The 20,372-nt window shown below is 35.7% G+C and overlaps 2 protein-coding genes across 2 annotated transcripts; both read left to right on the top strand.

Annotated features, from left to right (window-relative positions):
* The first annotated feature begins 2,709 nt into the window (after window positions 1-2,709).
* Window positions 2,710-8,735, top strand: LOC127440054 (diamine acetyltransferase 1-like). Its single transcript, XM_051696436.1, has 6 exons — window positions 2,710-2,938; window positions 3,088-3,139; window positions 3,230-3,313; window positions 7,972-8,073; window positions 8,174-8,214; window positions 8,408-8,735. Exons 1-6 carry the CDS (start codon window positions 2,873-2,875, stop codon window positions 8,576-8,578), a joined length of 516 nt encoding a protein of 171 aa, XP_051552396.1. The 5' UTR covers window positions 2,710-2,872; the 3' UTR covers window positions 8,579-8,735.
* Window positions 8,736-15,503: 6,768 nt separating this feature from the next.
* LOC127440055 (diamine acetyltransferase 1-like) lies at window positions 15,504-19,676 on the top strand. The gene is made up of 6 exons (XM_051696437.1): window positions 15,504-15,748; window positions 17,180-17,231; window positions 17,314-17,397; window positions 17,685-17,786; window positions 18,905-18,945; window positions 19,372-19,676. The coding sequence occupies exons 1-6, from the start codon at window positions 15,683-15,685 to the stop codon at window positions 19,537-19,539; spliced, it is 513 nt and encodes a 170-aa protein (XP_051552397.1). The 5' UTR covers window positions 15,504-15,682; the 3' UTR covers window positions 19,540-19,676.
* Window positions 19,677-20,372: the final 696 nt, after the last annotated feature.

Raw genomic sequence — 20,372 nt, 5'->3', positions numbered from 1 at the left:
GGTTTACGTAATTTAATAACGGCCGTCGTAAGTCTCCAAAGATCAAAAGGTCAATGAATAGAAGAGGATTTAGAGTAATCAATAACCTAAAAATGTTAAATTAAAAGAATGATCAGAAATTAATTAGAGCTTAAATATAAATTAGAGGTCAACTTAAAATTCAAGTCAGATTAATATAAAATTGGAGTCAGATAAAGTGAATAACGGAATCAAAAGTGTGAATTAACAATAACTGCTTTACTTCAGCGCTCAGAAAAGACAGAACAACGCAGAGACCTTCAAGTGCAATTTATTGAAGTTTTTATCCTCTCGAAACGGATAGAAAATTATCCTCTTTTTACATTGTTTTTTGATAATGGGTGTGGGTGAGAAACAGATCAAAATTTAAGACCTTTTTTTACTCTAAATCTCTACTTTCACTTTTACATCTGAAAGTCACACGTTGTGTCTGTTTAGTTTCAGTTTCACATCTGAAAGTGAAAGTTAAGGTGGAGATTTAAAAGTAAAAAAGGACTTAAATATTGATGTGTTCCTCACGCACACCTGTCATATTGCTTGTGAGGACGTGGATTAAACCACTGGAGTCAAATGGATTACTTTTATGCTGCATTTATGTGAATTTTGGAGCTACAAAGTTCTGATCACCATTCACTTGCATTATATGGACCTCCAGAGCTGAAATATTCTTCTAAAAATCTTTGTGTTCAGCAGAAGAAAGAAAGTCACACACATCTAGGATGGCATGAGGGACAAGAGTAAATGATGAGAGACTTTTCATTTTTGGGTGAACTATCCCTTTAAGACAGTTGTTGAGAGAACTGAAAAATCTTACTACCTCATGAAGCCTTCATTTTTTTTTTAAAGTTTGCTCAATTCTTTTTTTTTTTTTTTTTTCAGTGAAAGTGTGGGAACCCTGTAAAATAGTCTTATAACATAAAAAAAAATAGTTAATGTCTTAAAATAAATCCAAGTGTTGTAATAGCATTCCAGGTCATCTTGTATGCTTAGTTGTTACCTGCAGAGGTAGCCAAGAATAGATGATTAGATGAAAAGATTTTTATCTTGAAATATCCAGAAAGGAAACAGTTTCCTTTGTAATACAGATTGTGGAACATTTTAGCTGTGCAGCCTGATTTTACACTAGTTAACTGTGTTTTGGTGTATGCTGCAAAGGTTATTGACATAGCATGTGCTATTTGGGTCAAAGGTGTGGTGCGAAAACTCTGGAAAGTTTACTGAAAATGTACTGTATGATTCAAGAAAAACTTCCTGCGGGACATTCTTTTCTATGTTAGCCATTAAATACGCTGTCCATGAGCACATCCAGTAAAAACATTTTTGCATTATGCGCACTGATGTAAACAAGTTGCAACAAGTTATCACAGGTTTAAACACATACATGTTCTCTTACTTCAAATATTATGCAACAAAAAATATTGTAGAAGAGCACTTAAAGGGAGTGATTAGTTCACTCCAATATGAAAACTCTCATAATTTACTCACCTTCATGTCATCCCAGATGTGTATGACTTTCTGTCGCAGAACACAAATGAAGATTTTTAGAAGAATATTTCAGCTCTGTAGGTCCATACAATGCAAGTGAATGGGTGACCAAAACTTTGAAGTATAAAAGACTCGAGTGGTTTAATCCATGTCTTCTGAAAAGTTTTTGGGTGAGAACAGACCAAAATATAACTCCTTTTCACTGTACATTTTGCCTTTGCGGTCTCTAGGCACAATCATGATTTCAAGCTCGATTGCACTTCCTAGTGCTTGATGCATGCGCAGAGCACTAGATGGCGCTTGGAAGTGTAATCGAGCTTGAAATCATGATCGCCATGATGCACAGTGGATTTCAAGATACACTGGAAAAGGAGTTCTATTTTGGCCATTTCTCACCCAAAAGCAATTGGATCACTTCAGAACCACTGGAGTCGTATGGATTACTTTTATGCTGCCTTTATGTCCTTTTTGGAGATTCAAAGTTTTGTTCACCATTCACTTGCATTGTATGGACCTACAGAGCTGAAATATTCTTCTAAAACTCTTCGTTTGTGTTCTGTGACAGAAAGTCATACACATCTGGGATGGCATGAGGGTGAGTAAATGATGAGACTTTTCATTTTTGGGTGAATTATTTCTTTAAGGTGACTTTTTTTATTTTTATGAATTACTCAAGAATAGTGAACAATGATAAAAATGTAACAAATGCATAAAATAAAAATATCAATAGACTGTCCACTGCCTGTTGTCCTACATTTTCACATGACAGTAGTTTCTATGTAAATCAAACCAACTGTAAGACATCAAAGTTCTGTTGCCAACACACAACAGCGTGTCAGGGCAAAATAGTCAGCAACAAAACTGGACTCATGGCAAAACATGAATTAATTTATGACACAATTAGAGCTTCCATAAGCACACTCTGTTATCTATTAAATGATATTATATGATGGGATTTTAAAACAATCTGCTGTTGAACCGTGGGACCATTTTCCATAAGCCAGTCAGTCTTGATTTTCTTGTCAAAAGAGTAAAAATGAATCCATATTGCTTTAGGGGGTAAAAAAAAGCAGGCCAGCCACATTTCTTTCAGGGAGGGCCAGACGCACAACACAAACTGAATAATTCTGGGAGTGGCCTTGAAGTTTCTGCCCCCTTTGGAGCATCTATAAAAGGAGAAAACGTCCCAGCCTAGAACTCAACTGATACTTCACCAAACCAGCCTCTGAATGCCTTTCCAAACAGCAGAGATCGAATGTCACACCTGTAGCTTAGGGTAGCCCTCCGAGAAGCGGATGAAGAAACAAATCTTACTACTTTTCACATACCGAGGATTAGTAAGGAAAGGAAAAAAGAGTAAAAGAAGAAAATGGCCAGTTTTATATTACGGAAAGCCGAACCCAAGGACGTGTCTGACATACTGCGACTCATAAAGGTAAGAGCTCGGACTGCTTAGTGCAGTTTTTATACTAATAGAAAGATTGTAAATATTTCATACCTTCCAATTGTTTGGTAATTAAATTTGAAATGTTACTAGTTGCAATCATAATGTTCAAACCTTGTTCAAATGTAACTGTTTATTAGGAACTGGCAAAGTATGAGGAAATGGAGCATCAAGTTATTCTAACTGAAAAAGGTGAGCACATTTTGAAGCAAATGCAATCACTTGTTTACAGTATATAGTTCTGTGGGAGTGCCTTCTAACTCTGCACTCTTACCTTTGTAGATCTCTTGGAGGATGGTTTTGGAGATCACCCGTTTTATCACTGTATAGTGGCTGAAATGGCCAAAGAGCACCAGAGCGCTGACGGTAAGACAAAACCAGCCCTGTTTCTGAGATATATTGTGTTTTAATACACAATATGTTCTGTTGTTCTGCCTTTTTCCAAATCAGGTTGAGGCGAGCGCACCAGGCGTGCGTAAATTCTCACGGACACTTGGGTTACCAAATGCGTTTCTGTGCGTTATGACACACAACAAGTCTTTGGTAACACTTTGCATTGCAGTGTGCATGGTTCACATATCTGTACACACTGAGAACCTGTTATTAACTTGTTTTACACACCTAAAAATGTGTAAAAACGCTGCTCTTTTCAAAACAACAACACACTCAAAAAAATTATTTTAAGATTTACGCATTTCAATTTTGTAACAAAATTCCATCAAAATGAATTGAGTGACCATTAACAAAATTAAATTAATTAAATTTTATTTTGTTAAAAATTACACGATTCAGTTTAACGGAATTTTGTAATGAAATTGAAATGCATAAATGTAAAAAAATAGGCAAAATTAGGGGGCCTTGGTATCTCAGCAAGTATTGACATTGACTACAGAGTTCAAATCCAGGGTGTGCTGAGTGACTCCAGCCAGGTCTCCTAAGAGTCACATGGGGTAACCTCCTAATTTAATTAATTTTTAATTTTAATTAAATTTTGTTTTTTAATTATATTTATTTTTCACACATTATACATTTGCACATATACAGTGAAATTCTTTTTTTCCACATATCCCAGCTAAGCTGGGGTCAGACATGATATGGCGCTCCTGGAGCAGATAGGGTCAAGGGCCTTGCTCAATGGCCCAACAGTGGCATCTTGGCGGTGCTGGGGCTTGAACCCCCAACCTTCTGATCAGTAACCCAGAGCCTTAACTGCTGAGCCACCACTATGGGGCATGTGGCGAATTGTGCGATGCCGCGGAGAATAGCATGAAGCCTCCACACGTGCTATGTCTCCACTATAACGCGCTCAACAAGCCACGTGATAAGATGCGCAAATTGACGGAGATTCGTCCTCCACCACCCGGATTGAGGCGAGTCACTATGCCACCACGAGGACTTAGAGTGCAGTGGGAATTGGGCATTCCAAATTGGGGCAAAAAAGGGGAGAAAAATAAATAAATAGGCAAAATGTTTTTTGTTTTTTTTAGTGCAGTTCATAGTGACCAACAAATAATGCCCTTTTCCACCATCAACGGTCCTGAGCACGATGAGTAACGGTTTAAGTAGCATTTCCACTTGACCACGGTTCGGTACGATTACAAACTGTTCTCAGCCCGGAATTCTCCGAGAACCGCGCTGATGGAATAACGTTGAGAAGTCCGAATACATTCCATCATATCCGTTTTTTCAGATGGTTCATTTCATTAAATTGTTTCAAAGTACAATCCAAAACCAAGTCCTCGCTTAAAAGTGTTCTCAGAATTCCCTGAATTTTTAGTTTTACTTTTTGTATTTAAATTGTTTTTTATGTTGTTCCAACGTTATTGATTACAACTTCACTAAAGGCCCTGGCTCATTCACAGAAAAGTTCTTCTTCGTTCTTTGCTCAGAGCCAAAAATAAGTTTGAAACAGCTGAGCAACGACATACTGTGTGCAAACATTCAGACACCTGCATGGCGCTAATGCAGTAACACGGACTCTAATATGCGCCGAATACACTCTGTAATTTATAGGGGTGTAACGTTCTCTCATCTCACAATTTGGTTCACGATACTGAGCTCATGGTTCGGTTCAGTTTATGATTCTTTAAGCTAAGGAAATATTAACTAATAATTAGCTTTGCTGAAAATATGGAATAATGTTACATACATTTGCTGCTTACACACTGTCACTGATTACATGCATTTATTAAAATATAAATTAAAGCTGTATTTTTCTAAAATAATACTGTCTCTGATTACATCTAAATATTCTTATCAAAAATACATATTTAATGGAAGTGCATGCTTATCCAGTTAAATAATGTCCCTACTTAAAACCCTACTTAAATGCAGTAGTAAGATGAGGTAAGAAGACGCCCCCCTTATGAACAATGTTCATTTACTTTTAAATTGTAACATATATATAGATTAACTTTTAGCATGTACAGGATGACGAGGCATCGTCCAACATATTATCGAGGGAAATAAATAGAAACATTTGCTAATTTTGTTGTCACAGCACAAAATTAGAAATGATGAAAAGGGGCCAACTTACCCCACTACTGGGGCAAGTAGTCCCCCCAGGGTAAACTTGTCCCAGGTGTCATCTGATTTTCACAGAATGTATCAAATACATCTGATATCGTTCTAGTAATGTATTTTTGAAATTTAAAGTAAAATATAAAATCAAATCTTTTATGTAATTGTTTATTTTCTCAGTTTAGTTGAATAATTGAATAACTGAATAAACGACTGGCAAGTTAAATGACAGAATCCTTCCCCCATCTTACCCTACTGATGAAATCAAATCAGACATGACATTTGACATAGCATAGCATAATTATACACATTCAGCATTATCTATAGTAGATTAATATGGCACTATCATTAAACCTCTGTAAACTTTCATTTTCTCTCGCGCAGTCAGAGCAGATCACTTGGAGAAGCGTCCTAATTTGCCAAAAATGCCAGATGATGTGCTGTGCTTTGATGACAAAACACTCAAAATAATTACAGACTCCCACGAAATACTATAATGCAGTTATCAAAATTTTTATTTCTGCAGCGTTGAAATTAAAAGCGCATCGGTTTTGTTTCTCCATTTTCATCTATCTAATGTTTAATTCACATCAGCCGTTTGCGCGTCGTTGGTTTCCTGGTAACAGCTGATTTTCAAACTCGATGGAGCGGTTTAGTATTTCCTAACTAGAGATAAGATGCGATTTTGTAAGATAATATAAGAATCCTATATCAAGATAGGACGTTTTCTGTAATACGCCCCCAGATCCCTCCTGGCTAAAAAGGCGCTTCTTTACCGCTCACATTCGCTTCACTTTCAGTTCTCGCAGATTCAGCTAGTAATCGCATTTTAGAGCTCCTTTTGTGCATTGAAGCAATTTCCATGTGTATGCCCGCGTTACGTAGGCATAGGACATTGCATGTATTTGATACAGATGCTTGTAAAATAACTAAAACCAAACAAACAAAAACCGTCCAGTCTCCACGATGTGTATTGTCAGATGTTTGAACCACCGTTACACCCCTAGTAATTAACGATGACATCGTTACTACTGCAAAGGTGGGTGTATAAAAGAGTGTAAATGGGTGGAATACAGACAAATGAATGATGATTAGAGGTATCTCTCACTTTGGGCAGATGTGAATGGCTTTCGGCTGCAGACGGTATATGAGAGAAGCAGCATAACAAACAACAGAGTGAATGGGCACTTAAGAGTATTTGAGTAGATTTGATTCCTTTTGTAAACTATTTAAACAAAGAAATCACATGACATGTTCTTGGATAATGTCTCTATGCAAACGATTGTACAGATATCAGTAAGTTTGCACCAGTTTGCTAATAACACGCTGGTGTGTTCATGTTGACTGATCTTAACTGATTGAATGGGAATCAGCTGTCGGCCTCAAAGTAGGTGGAGCTCCAGGTCAAACCTCCTGATGACATGGACCAATGACAGTAAGAAGGTGTTTACCAGCTGGTTCGAAGTTTTCCTGAAAGATGCGATGGCGAGCTGTTACGAACCACCGAAACAAACTCACCTTCGTTTTGGCCAGAATTTGTTCTTAATGACATCACACCCGTTCGTTGATTTCGTATAAGGTGTGCAAGGGCTTAACAATAGTGTTGCCATATAAATAATAACGTTGATTATTTATATGAATTATTCCCATTTTGTTAAGAACATTTTTCCAATTTCATAGATTTACTCTTAAATAGTCACCCCTTCCAGTTCAGTGATCTACCAAAGCTTTTGCGAATCGGTCCGATCAAGAACCGACGTCATTTCGGTACGAGTGAAAGATTCTTCCCTGTTCCACTGAAAAAGTAACAACAAACTAGTTTGTAAAGACATGAGAGTGAGTAAATGACAAAGTAAAAATTTTTGGGTGAACCGTTCCTTTAAATAATTACACTGTGACATGCACACTGTAATATGAAGTGCCTATTGTGAACCTGAACATTCTCTTAACAAAAAATTTCACTTGTTGAACATTTGCCAAGAACGCTTGTCCAATCCCCCTCTGTAATTTATTGTCTTCAGGCTAAAGTCTCTTGCTTCGCTGTGTACATTGCCCGTGGCGTGTACATGGGTGGGCGGGGAGGTACAGTAACTGAAAGATCGGTTACATTAGTGTAACAAATACATTAAACCAGAGGTAAGGCCCACAACAGTCAGGACATCGCCAGCCTTACACCACAAAAATATATGCCCAAAACTAACGAACTTATAACAGACGAATCAAACGGATTTGTTACTCACAACTGCTGTAAGCATGCAAATCAACACAACAAAAGTAAGACTGAATGAGATTTTTAACACAACAATTAATTGAAAATTTGACACCTGGACTGTGGTGGTGTATGGGGAGGGTTGTGATGCCAATAATCCCATATAAGTGGTTTCAAAATTAATGTAAATGACAAAATATGAAAGTGTCTCTATGCAAACTCTGTTGAAAATGTTTTTGTCCAAATAATTGAAACATTTGAGTAATTTTCCAGATTTTTTTCTTTTTCTTTTCAGGTCATGTGATTGTTGGCTTTGCTATGTATTACTTCACCTATGACCCCTGGATTGGGAAATTGCTCTACTTGGAAGACTTCTACGTTATGAAGGAGTTTAGGGGTATGATTGTGGCTTTATATGTTTCGTCTGTGATGTCAGTCAGACTTTATTTTAGACTATATTAGTCATTTCACTAAGCTTTTCCTTCTCCCCACACTAGGTTTTGGTATTGGGTCTGAAATCCTGAAGAAACTGAGTCAAGTAAGTTTAAACTTTCCCTTTTATGACACCAAACAGATCAACAGAATGCAGTTATACCTTCGCCTGCTATGAGAAAGTGTAACTTGCCAGAGCTCAAAGTTTAGAATCCCAGATTAAAGATCTAACATTATATATATATATATATATCTTGTGCAAAATCTGTGTGCTCTAATCGTTCACTTTTTTCCTCTAGGTGGCGGTCAGGACTCGGTGCAGTAGTATGCACTTCATCGTGGCGGAGTGGAACAAATCCTCCATTGATTTCTACAAGCGGCGCGGAGCTTTAGATCTCTCCCTGGAGGAAGGATGGAGGCTCTTCAAGATTGACAAACAGAACCTCCTCAAGATGATGCACGAGGAGTGAGCGGGACGTTTGGACAGGAGGAACATTTTAGGGTCTTTCTACTTCCAATTTAGTGTACTGTTGTTTATATAAATGTGTCTTTTCATTATCACTATTCTCTATTATGTCTTTATACTTATAAATGAAAAATAAAATAAAAAGTATTTTTTTCATATAAGAGCTTGCCCTTTTTTATACTGTACATATGGTTGAATCTCATGAAAGCTATCAAGAACATGTCAAATAAAAAAAGAAATTATATTTTGCATAAAAAATGGTTTATTTAAGGGGTTAAGATTTGCATTTGTGCATTCACGTACACATCTACACTATTCTTCTACCCAATCTTCATGTTTACATTCATAAAAAATAACTACAAATAAACAAATTACAGTAAATAAATGTAGATGTTCCCATTTAGAATTTGCTCAAATTTGCTTAACTAAATATAGCGACACTACTAACTTTAATAACTATATTGTAACGTTTAACGTGATTTTTCTTAGCTGTCTTCATTGTAGCTTTTCTAGATACAAGCTCCTTTTTTTCTGAGACTGTCTCACTCTCAACTTTTTACAGAAGTGTTACAGAAATGTGAAGTTTATAATCTTATAAAGGCACTTGCATTAATTCTTCTGTTAAAATTTGTGCATTATTTAAGCTGTAAAGGTATTTAAATATTCGTTTTTATGGTTTACAGGTTTAAGGCAGGGGTAGGGGGCCTTTTTCCTATTAAGGGCCATTCGAGTATTTACAAAACAATTTGCGGACCATACAACTGCTTGCATTTCTGATTGTGGGTTGAAATTAACGTACACATTCTGTTACGTGCTCACACACCAAGATTTTTTTATTATTATTTAAATTTTATTTCTATTTATTTTATTCTAATATTTTGTGTTGTTATTATTAAACAATATTTTAATCATTATTTTAATACTTTTGAAACTGTGTTTTTTAATCTTTACAGATTGGCCCCATTCACTTCCATTGTGTCTCACTGTAACAGATTTTTTTAAGAAAAGGAGGGATAGGTCGAAATTATTTTTTGTGGTAATCAACATTATGCCTAACTTGTATTGAACCCGGAATATTCCTTAACTATGCTATTCTACACTAGAAGAGCTTTTGACTTACTGTAAGTGTTTCTAGTTTTATTTGTGATTAGAGGTAGACCGATATATCGGTTTTACCGATTAATGGGTACCGATAGTTGCTTTTTGGAACTATCGGTTACCTGAAAAAATATATGCCAATAGTTGCCGATATTTTATTTAAATTTTCCCCCTAATTGTTTTTAATTCCTTATCAATAAACCTCATCTGGTGAATTATATACACACAAAACTCTTCGTTTGGTGAATCTATAAGCTGTAAAAAGCTTCATTTTGTAAATACTAAAAAAGAGCATTGTAACGGAGCAAATCTCTGTCATTTCAAAACAAGAGTCCCCGCTGTATTTTGGGCTTTTTTAAAGTAAAAAGTCCTGCGTTATGCACCATATCTTAATTTCTCTGGTTATTATTGGGATTTCGATTTGCACAATAAACTTCTTTTGGGATTTTATTCATTTTGCAGCCTCAATGTCTGTGCCCGTCATAGTGAGGAAAGAATAAGATATTTTTTTATTATTTTATACATCAATTTTTTTTTTAAACTATCGGCCGATTAATCATTTATTGGCCTTTTCCACCACCTTATTTATCGGTATTGGCAAAATCCACTATCGGTTGAACTCTATTTGTGATTGTAATGTAAATGTATATGTTTAAGTTTAATGCTGTCAGCTGACACCCTAATTGAGATGCCAAATTAATACTAATCTATAAGATTGATATCAGTTTTATAGCCAATTCAAAAAGATATTGCCTCTTTAAATAGTTTCAATGTAGTCCACTATTTTTTGTTAGTAGCCTTTCATTTAGCTAAATACATTTTCTTAGGAAGGTAGTTTCAAAATAGCTTTCCCAAACAGTGTTGACATTTAAAATGTGGGAGCATACTGTTTGTCTCTGAGAGATTCCTGGGAAAACAGCCAAACTGAATGTGAATTACAGGATTATTTGCAAAGACCTGTGGGAAGATGGAATGTCATCTTTTTTTCTTTCTTTCTTCTGTTTAGTCCTGTCACCATGCTGGAGAGGCATTTATTTTGCCTAAAGGAAATACATGACTGTACAAATAACAATACCAGTCTTGGGTTTTTGTTGCCTGAGGGTGCTGGAAGACTTCATCCTATAAGTCTCTCTGTCAAGAATTCCAGCTGAGAGCGGATATGAATGAGATGATTTCACCTAAAAGTGTAACACAGTGGAGCTATCAACATATTCCTCTGTTTATCTGAGCAACTTGGCTCAACCAATGGTGTGAGTCTGATGCCTAGGACTGTCTGTTTGGACAACCAATGAAAGAGATTTCAGGTGCTAAAACAACAATGACTTGGTAGATTATCAGTACACACTTCCTTTTTTCCCTGTTCCTCACACAATGCTATCTTGTGACTTCAAAACACTTTTACTATAGCGCATGACTTATTTTAACATTTGCATTACATAACCAACTACATATACAAGCTTGTTCGAGTGTGATCAAATTACTCGGTAGCTCAACTGATAGAGCTTTGCACTTGCGATGTAAAGGACCGGGGTAAGAGTCCCGAAGAGCACGAGAGTCGACATGTGAGCCCAAAGTGTCAAAGAACCAAAACAAAATTACATGATTGCTTCAACAATTGTATTTTTTTATCTTATATGCTTTTACGACACTATGGTTTAGGTCGTCGGAAGTCGGTTTTGTTGATTTAAATAATACTCGATAGTGCATTAACCTTAAAAACCTCATCTGTTTGGGAGAAAATGTAATTCGCTTTTAGCACCACACAGTGGACATTTCACTTCCGAACTGCTACAATACATGTAAGGAACCATGTAAAATGCCTGTTAAATTAATAAATGTAAATAACACTCGTTTAATTTATATAGTCCCTTTCCAAAGGTCAAGGGCACTTCACATTCTCATTAAGTACTGTCATGCCAGCTTAGAACACAGGTTGTCACTCAACTTCTAAAAGGGAACTTGCCCAGGTAACAGTTGAACAATGAAAACATGTAAAAATGTAAAAATGTGGCAGATTTTGAAATGCACCCTATTTCATCTTTCTTGACAAATTCGTGTGGAGATACACTGACTAAAATAATAAACAGCCTCATTTAGAAACACTACAAGCATCCCCAAATCTAAAGACAAAGCATTATCATCCATAACCTTTTTCATAGGGAAAATGACAAATATGTAATTATTATTTATTTAAAATATACTGTATCCTGTTTTCCCTTAATAGTGGGATTAGCCTTTGAAGTCTAAAACATTTATGTAACAGCTTCCATCTGTTCTATTCTATTTCTATGGCATTTGATCTCTACATGGGTGGTTCTGCAGCCAGAATAAACACATGGTATAAACATGTTCTGAAACATGTTCTAAGGTGTCATGACAGTTAATTATAACTTCGAGTGATGTGGCTTGGTAGTCTGGGCTGGTAAACCAAACATTGTAGGTTCAAACCCCAAAAGTCGAAATTCATGAGAACTAATTTTAGTGCGCATACAGTATATTCATTTATGCAACATGACGAACTGCGTCGCACCTTATTTGAGACCAATGATGCTGGACAGCATTGATTTTTGCATGCCGATCACAGTGCGGCAAGTTTGTATATGTGGAAGTGTGAATAAGATTTGAGAGCTAAGGTGTAGGGGAAGATTTATAGTGAATAACTACTAAAATTTCTATCGGTTCCATGCATAAAGCTATCATATGGCTTCAGAGGACTTAGAATACAGCGTACAAGTCGTATGGACTTCTTTTTCCTTCTTAATTGTATGGAAAAGAACAGAAACATTTAAACTGTCAGGATGCAGGCCTAGAGAATCATCACAACAAGCAGTAGCAAGCAGTTGAGTTAGGCAACAGGCTTTTGTGCAGACTGTGAAATATGACTTTCCTGCTTTGGCTTGATGTTATAACACCCTAAGGAAAAGCTATAAACCAAAAACTCCATCTGTTATGCAGAGCAGTCAACTAACATTCTTATTTTTTATTTGAATATAACAACCAGTGTTCAGGTCCCTTAACCCTCCTCTTACTGCAACCGGGTCATTTTTGACCGGGGAGAGATAAATAATCATTTTTAAATACCACATTGTTTTTAATACAGGAACCAAACTTTGTGACTTTGTCAAAACTATCAGAATGAACATAATACATTTTTATTTTTAAGATATTTAACAATTGCTTTTGCAGGGCAATTTTGACCCAGGCATCAACTATGGCTTTACACGTGATTTATGCACATTTTATTTGTACATCAATGAATTAGATATTTCTTAAAAACACTTTAGCCTCTTTCTCATGCTTTCACACACACTTTTTTGTCTCCGGATGGGACTGCATCTCCTTTACAAACATGCACACACACGTACACACAGTCTCTCACACACAGATGTAATAAACAGAACAAATAAAATATTTCAAAAGGAACTACTTTCTAAAGGGTGTGTGGCAAGTGAAAAACTACAAGCACACAGTCTAAATAGGGCTCGAAAGAGGAAAAGTCCACATTTGACTCTGTAGCCTGATCTGCAGACTAATCTAATGATGAACCAACTTGCAGCATAATTACACATATTAACATTTGGCAGTTCATGCAAGTAAACAGAATTTCTATGTCATGAAGTACTGTTGATTTGATGTTATTTAGTGAGAAATTTTTTTTTGGTTTCCTGGATTTTGACTACAGAGTTGCTTTGAGCAGTTATTTGTTAAGAATGAACAGGAAATTCATTCAAGTTACTAATAATTCTCACATTAGATATTGATATAAATTATACATATTGTTATTTTCAAATAAAATGTAATTTAAACCTTGATAAAAATATATCTTCACATTTATCACACTGATTTGGCTGTTGTTAATGTACATTTTGATATGTCAAATAATTATTCAATTTTGTAATTTAAAAAGAAATGGCATGCTATATAATAACATATATATTTGTCTGTTATTATGTCAAATATTTATATATATTATTTTTAAATGTACCATATGAACAGTTAAGAATTTAATAATGAGTTACAATATGGTTTTAGATTAAAATGTAATAAATGTTTCATAAGTTATGAATATTATAAATGCTATTATAAGCAGGTCAGATTTGACCCGCTAATGCAAATGGTGTATAGAGATTCTGAATGCAACAGGACAGTTAAAAAAGTAAAGTGGCAGTACCATGGTACAGTAACAGTGACAGTTTCAGGTGGTAACACCATGGTACTTTGAAACATACAGTGGGGTCTAAAGGTCTGAGAACATATTGAAAATCTGTTTTTTAAAATCCCATTTTAACAAAATTTTAGGGTTGTAAAAAATGTAAAACAAAGAAAAGATATGACATAAAATGAATAGGAAACATTTAAAGGAATATTCCGGATTCAATACAAGTTAAGATCATTCAACAGCATTTGTGGCATAATGCTGATTACCACAAAAAAGTATTTCGACATTTTCTTTAAAAAAATAAAAATTAAAAAAATGGAGATTACAGTGAGACACTTACAATGGAAGTCAATGGGGCCAATTTGTGGATGATTTTAAGGCAGAAATGTGAAGTGTATAATTTTATAAAAGCACTTACATTAATTCTTCTGTTAAAACTCTTGTATAATTTGATCAGTAATTTGTTTAAATATAAATTTGATGGTCATTTTAGGGTTTTAAGGTTTACTCTGTTATGTTGTCATGACACTGAAGTTATAAAATTGGCTATAACTTTCCACAGATGCAGTTAGTAAGCGATTTTATCACACTAAAATCATGTCAACACACATTGTTTATGTCTTGCTACTATACTTTTGAAACAGTGAGTATTTTAACATTTATGGATTGGCCCCATTGACTTCCATTGTAAGTGCCTCACTGGAACCCAGATTTTTTTATTATTATTATTATTATTATTATTATTATTAAAGAAAAGGAGGGATAATTAATTTTTGTGGTAGTCGACATTATGCCACAAATGCTTTCAAGCTTGTTCTGTCAGAGATTCTGCACTAAACTTGTGATATTGCCCAACTGAATGGTTTACATTTTCATGTACCACAATGTTTACATGAGAATAGTGTGGTACTGCCACGGTATATGTCCATAATTTTTTATTACCATACCTTTTATGTTACTGGTGGCTTGTATTCTCTCAAGGGTCAAAAACATGAACATACACCAACTGTTGGTAGTAGTTATAATTATGCATGAAAAAACAAAACAATTATAAACAAAGGAAGAGTGTCTCAGATTAGTATTCGCAAGCAAAGTCTTTGAGACAATTACCTTTGCAAGTACAGCTCCTTTGTTCTGGTTTATACTGTTTTATTTTATTTATTTTTTTGTACTACTGCTGATGTGAGTGAGTCAGATCAAGTCTAAAACAAAACTCAGAGACAGTTTAGCAGAGACGGACCACTGCGGCGAACGGATAGAGAAAAGAAAGTCCCGCCTTACATTTAAAAAGAGCCAATCGCCTTTTAGATACAGACATCGCGTGTCAATCAACTTGAGGATGCGCATGCGCATTAGCTGAACCATTCTGAAAATTCGCGTTTTTAGCATGCTCTTAGCTAATGTGGTATAATTTATGATATCACTGTTGTCAGATTCTAAAACTGATTTTAAATATGTTCTTTGATCGTAGTCTTGACCAACCGTTTTGGAGATTTCGGCCTTTCTTCATTTACGTAGACAGGCGCTGCTTGTTTACATAGAAAATAGCTGCCCGGGAGCGTTTCAAAGATGGCTGCCGAGTGGACTGACTTGCCTTGATAGCCACTTTGGTTCTAGTCATTGCCCGACGATGACGTCAGAACACCAGCCGCATATAAATACGTGTCGAACAGTTTGTCCTGACAAAGCGCGTTGGCGACTTCGGACTTAATGTAATTCGTTGTTTACAGGGTTAGAAACCCGGACTTTCTGCTGAGGGTACCCCCCTTAGGACCGAATGAAGAAACAAATCTTGCTGCTTTTCACATACCGAGGACTAGTAAGAAAAGGGAAGAAGAGTAAAAGAAGAAAATGGCCAATTTTATATTACGGAAAGCCGAGCCCAAGGACGTGTCTGACATATTGCGACTCATAAAGGTAAATAAATACTAAAATAAGACACATACACAGTGATCGGTGTAATGGATTACTAAGTAATTAATTACTGTAATTAAATTATTTTTCACTGAAAAAGTAAGGGATTACTCCTAATTTTTTTTTGTTTTTGTTTTTTTTTGTAATTTAATTACAGTTACTTCTGATGTAATTGTGTTAAATACTGTATAGACTCTAGAACTATTCTATATAAAACAATATTGAATTTAAAATAGAAATTTAACGTCTAATGTTAAAATATATGTTTTCTAATTTAACGCTGCCCCCTTAAATTCTTTGGCCAGTTCATGAATAATTTATTTGATTTTATATGATTTATTTGAAAGAATTAAAAGAACAGTTTCATGTCTATTCTTGTATTTTTCATTTGGTCGAGGGTTCAGGGTTTTAGAACATAATTTGTAATTTTTATTTATTTATTTGTATTGCCATGTCAGCATCACTGGCAATTTTCATGGCAAGATCAAGGTAGTTTTTAAAGGTGATATACACAATATATAATACAGTAATATACACAATGAACATTATATAAGATCTTTCATTCCAATATTTGATAAAACTTTTTAAATTTTCCCTGGTGAAACATTTTTTAAATCATCCACTAAAAACGTTGCCTAGTGGCATTAAATGTAGGCCATTCCAGTAAAATGTGTTTTATAGACAGTGGTGTCTGACAAAAAAAAAAAAAAATCACATGTTGGTGGCACTTCCCCTTTCAGTTAAAACATAGGAGTAAGTCTGGAATGACCAATATGGCATCTTGTGTAAACAGTTTGGTCATGTCTACACTCAAAAGGAAACTTGTGAAAGATCTTTCATTGGTCAATGGGCTGCTTGGTACCAAGCGAGTCTCTTGAAGACAAGAGGCAATGGGATTAACAACAGCAGATAAATGCAGCAGTTCAGCAAAGTTTACTTTACTTTAGTTCCACTGAATAATGTGATTATTCATTCTCAAGTAAACCCAATACATGCCCTTCTGCATTTAGGAGATAAGCTATGGCTACGAGAAGTTATGTTCTCTTTCATTTCAGTATCCTTTGAAATTTCAGTCTTTTGACATCTTTTTCCATGATTAACTTTTGGTAGTTGTGTTCTTGTACTACTTTGTGTCTTTTTCCCTCTTGAAGATTCATTGTGTTCAGCTGACAGACTTTGTTCTTCAGACTTTGTTGTTCAGTGACTTGGGACTGACTTAAGTAATTAGTAATGCAATTACTTTTCAGACAGAGTAATTAGTAATCTAATTGCACCGTAGAAGATGTAATTAGTAGTTAGTAACTAATTACTTTTATTTTATTTTTTAGAGTAACTTACCCAACACTGCACATACCCAAACATAGAAATGTTACGTGTTGGTTACATATGTTGTCATTGTTTTTTTTAACATTTGCGAAATTTATTCAATTTCAGGAACTTGCTAAATTTGAGAAAATGGAGGAACAGGTCGTCCTTACCGAGAAGGGTATGTATTTAACTGTAATTCAGTCTCAAAATGTATTTTATTTAAACGTATGTTTATTTGTTTCTTTTTTTGTTGTTGTCAGAGTTACTTGAGGACGGTTTCGGAGATCATCCGTTTTATCACTGCGTCGTCGCTGAAGTACCGAAAGATAAACAGTCCATAGAGGGCAAGTCAGAAAACATTTTTTTAAAATCCCAAATTTATATTAACCACACCAATGCCATCTATGATACTATATAACATTTAGAATTTACAAGACAAGTTATATTCTGAACATATGGAAATGGGTTACGTCATGCGTGACCATCATCATCTGACATCAGTCTCATTGCTGATCATGATGCTGTCAGATATTCACTTTCTATTCCATCTTAACCCATTGTTTGCCAGACTACTAATGTACTATCAATTAAAAACACATTTTACTCAATTCTTCATGTATGTTATATATAGGTTATACAGTGGTAGGCTTTGCCATGTACTACTTCACCTACGACCCCTGGATTGGGAAGCTGCTTTATCTGGAGGATTTCTATGTCATGAAGGAGTTCAGAGGTATGCAGTCAAAAAAAAAGTGGACTCCCTTTTGAAAGAGACTTTCTTGTATGACCCATGACAACACATGAGGAATTCTTAAAGAGATAGTTCACCCGGGGGCCTGGGTAGCTCAGTGGTAAAATACGCTGGCTACCACCCCTGAAGTTCGCTAGTTCGAATCCCAGGGCGTGCTGAGTGACTCCAGCCAGGTCTCCTAAGCAACCAAATTGGCCCGGTTGCTAGGGAGGGTAGAGTCACATGGGGTAACCTCCTCGTGGTCGCTATAATGTGGTTTGTTCTCAGTGGGGTGCGTGGTGAATTGAGCGTGGTTGCCGCGGTGGATGGCGTGAAGCCTCCACACGTGCTATGTCTCCGTGGCAACGCGCTCAACAAGCCACGTGATAAGATGCGCGGGTTGACTGTCTCAGACGCGGAGGCAACTGGGATTCGTTCGAGAGTTCACCCAAAAAAGAAAATTCTCTCATCATTTACACCTCATGCCTTCCCAGAAGTGTATGAAGATGATCAAATCTCAGCTCTGTAGGTCCATGCAAGTGACTGGGGTCCAGAACTTTGAAGCTCAAAAGAAGCATATAAAGGCAGCATAAATTAATCCATTAAACTCCAGTGGTTTAAGCCATGTCTTCAGAAGTGATATGATAGGTGTGAGTGAGAAACCGATTAATGTTTAAGTCATTTTTTACTATAAATCTCCACTTTCACATTATTTTGTTTTTGGCGATTTGCATTATTCATGCATATCGCCACCTACTGGGCAGGGAGGAGAATTTATCATAAAGGACTTAAATATTTACCTGTTTCTCACCCACACCTATCATATCACTTCTGTAGACATGGATTAACCACTGGAGTCTTATGGATTACTTTTATGCTGTCTTTATGTGCTTTTTGGACCTTCTAAGTCAGGTCACCATGAATTGTGGGGACCAACAGAGTTGAGATATTCTTCTTAAAATCTTTGTGTTCAGCCAAAGAAAGAAAGTCACACACATCTGGGATAGCATGAGGGTGAGTACATAATGAGAACTATCCCTTTAAGGCACAGAAGAGTAGATATTAATATGTAAAGAATGTCCTGCATATAAAACTAATTTATATTTCTTTATCTATCCTAGGTTATGGAATTGGCTCTGACATCCTGAGGATGCTGAGTGAGGTATACATGAAAGGGAATTGGAATTCCTTCATTGTTCATCCTGTATCTAACATTTGATATACTGTAATTGATCATATTTTAATCTAAGCCTTTTTAGTCATGGGATAAGACACTTTAGTGACCATTTCAATTAATTGATTTAATTGAAATATTTGATATACCGCAATTTAACGCATTTGTTTTGTTACATGCTTAATAAAAGGTCAAAAATACCCCTAAAAATCAATTCGGGGGCAACAGTCAGTCGCCCCTTAATAAGAGTTAATTTCTGAGACTAACTAGTAGTATACTATTAGTCCTTTTTGTTTGGACTTTTATAGTAATTTCAGACATTATATTATCCAAAACTAACCATAATTTTCTCTGTTTTGAAAATAAAATCTATAAGTAGTCTCTTCATTTTTTTATTTCCTTCATCACCCATAGACGGCAGTGAAGACTCGATGCAGCGGTATGCACTTCATCGTGGCCGAGTGGAACACAACGTCCATCGAGTTCTACAAGCGGCGCGGCGCCTCTGATCTCTCCCATGAGGAGGGATGGCGTCTGTATGAGATTGACAAGTGCAACCTACTCAAGATATCTTCCAAGTAGACATCAAGGTGGCAGAGAATGTTGAATACCAGGAATTTTCATTGCTTTTGATTGGTTCATCAGTTATTGTAGTCTAAGAGCAATAATTGAGATGATAACCATAATGTATTGTTGAATAAAGTTTACACTTGCAGAAAGTGACTTGAGTTCTGGTTAAAGAAACACTTCATTAACTCGTTGAAAACTATGGAAGAACTTGATATGCTGAAGCTATGCAATCATTTCAGTTGCTTCTATGATGTTAAAGGGATAGTTCACACAAAAATGAAAATTCTGTCATCATTTACTCACCCTCATGCAATCCCAGATGTGTATGACTGTCTTTCTTCTGCAAAACACAAATGAAGATTTTAGAGGAATATCTCTGCTCTGTAGGTCCATACAATGCAAGTGAACTATGAAGTTTCAAAAAGCATATAAAGGCAGCATAAAAGTAATCCACACAGCTCCAGTGGTTTAATCCATGCCTTCAGAAGCAATGTTTAAACAGCCTTCCTATGCGCTTTCACAAGAGTTCTTCTGTTTTTTTTTTTTTTTTTGTCTGATTCGCATTCTTCATGCATACCGCTACCTACTGGGCTGTTGTGCAAATATGATTTATTTATTATCTCCTTTTGCTTTTTCTTTCTCTTTTTATCTTTCTCCTCCCTGCCCACTGTGCTCAGTAGGTGGTGAAATGCATGAAGAATGCGAATCGCCAAAAAACAGAAGAACTTAGTCCTCTTGTGAACGTGCATAGATTTATAGTAAAATAAATTAAAAGAAAAAAGTAATAAAATTATTGATCTGTTTCTCACCCACACTTATATCACTTCTAAAGTCATGGATTAAAC

Source organism: Myxocyprinus asiaticus, chromosome 4 (genome assembly GCF_019703515.2).
Source record: "Myxocyprinus asiaticus isolate MX2 ecotype Aquarium Trade chromosome 4, UBuf_Myxa_2, whole genome shotgun sequence".
In the NCBI taxonomy this organism is placed as follows: Eukaryota; Metazoa; Chordata; class Actinopteri; order Cypriniformes; family Catostomidae; genus Myxocyprinus; species Myxocyprinus asiaticus.
Note: the sequence above shows the minus strand (reverse complement) of the source record. Positions and strands in the feature narration are given on the sequence as shown.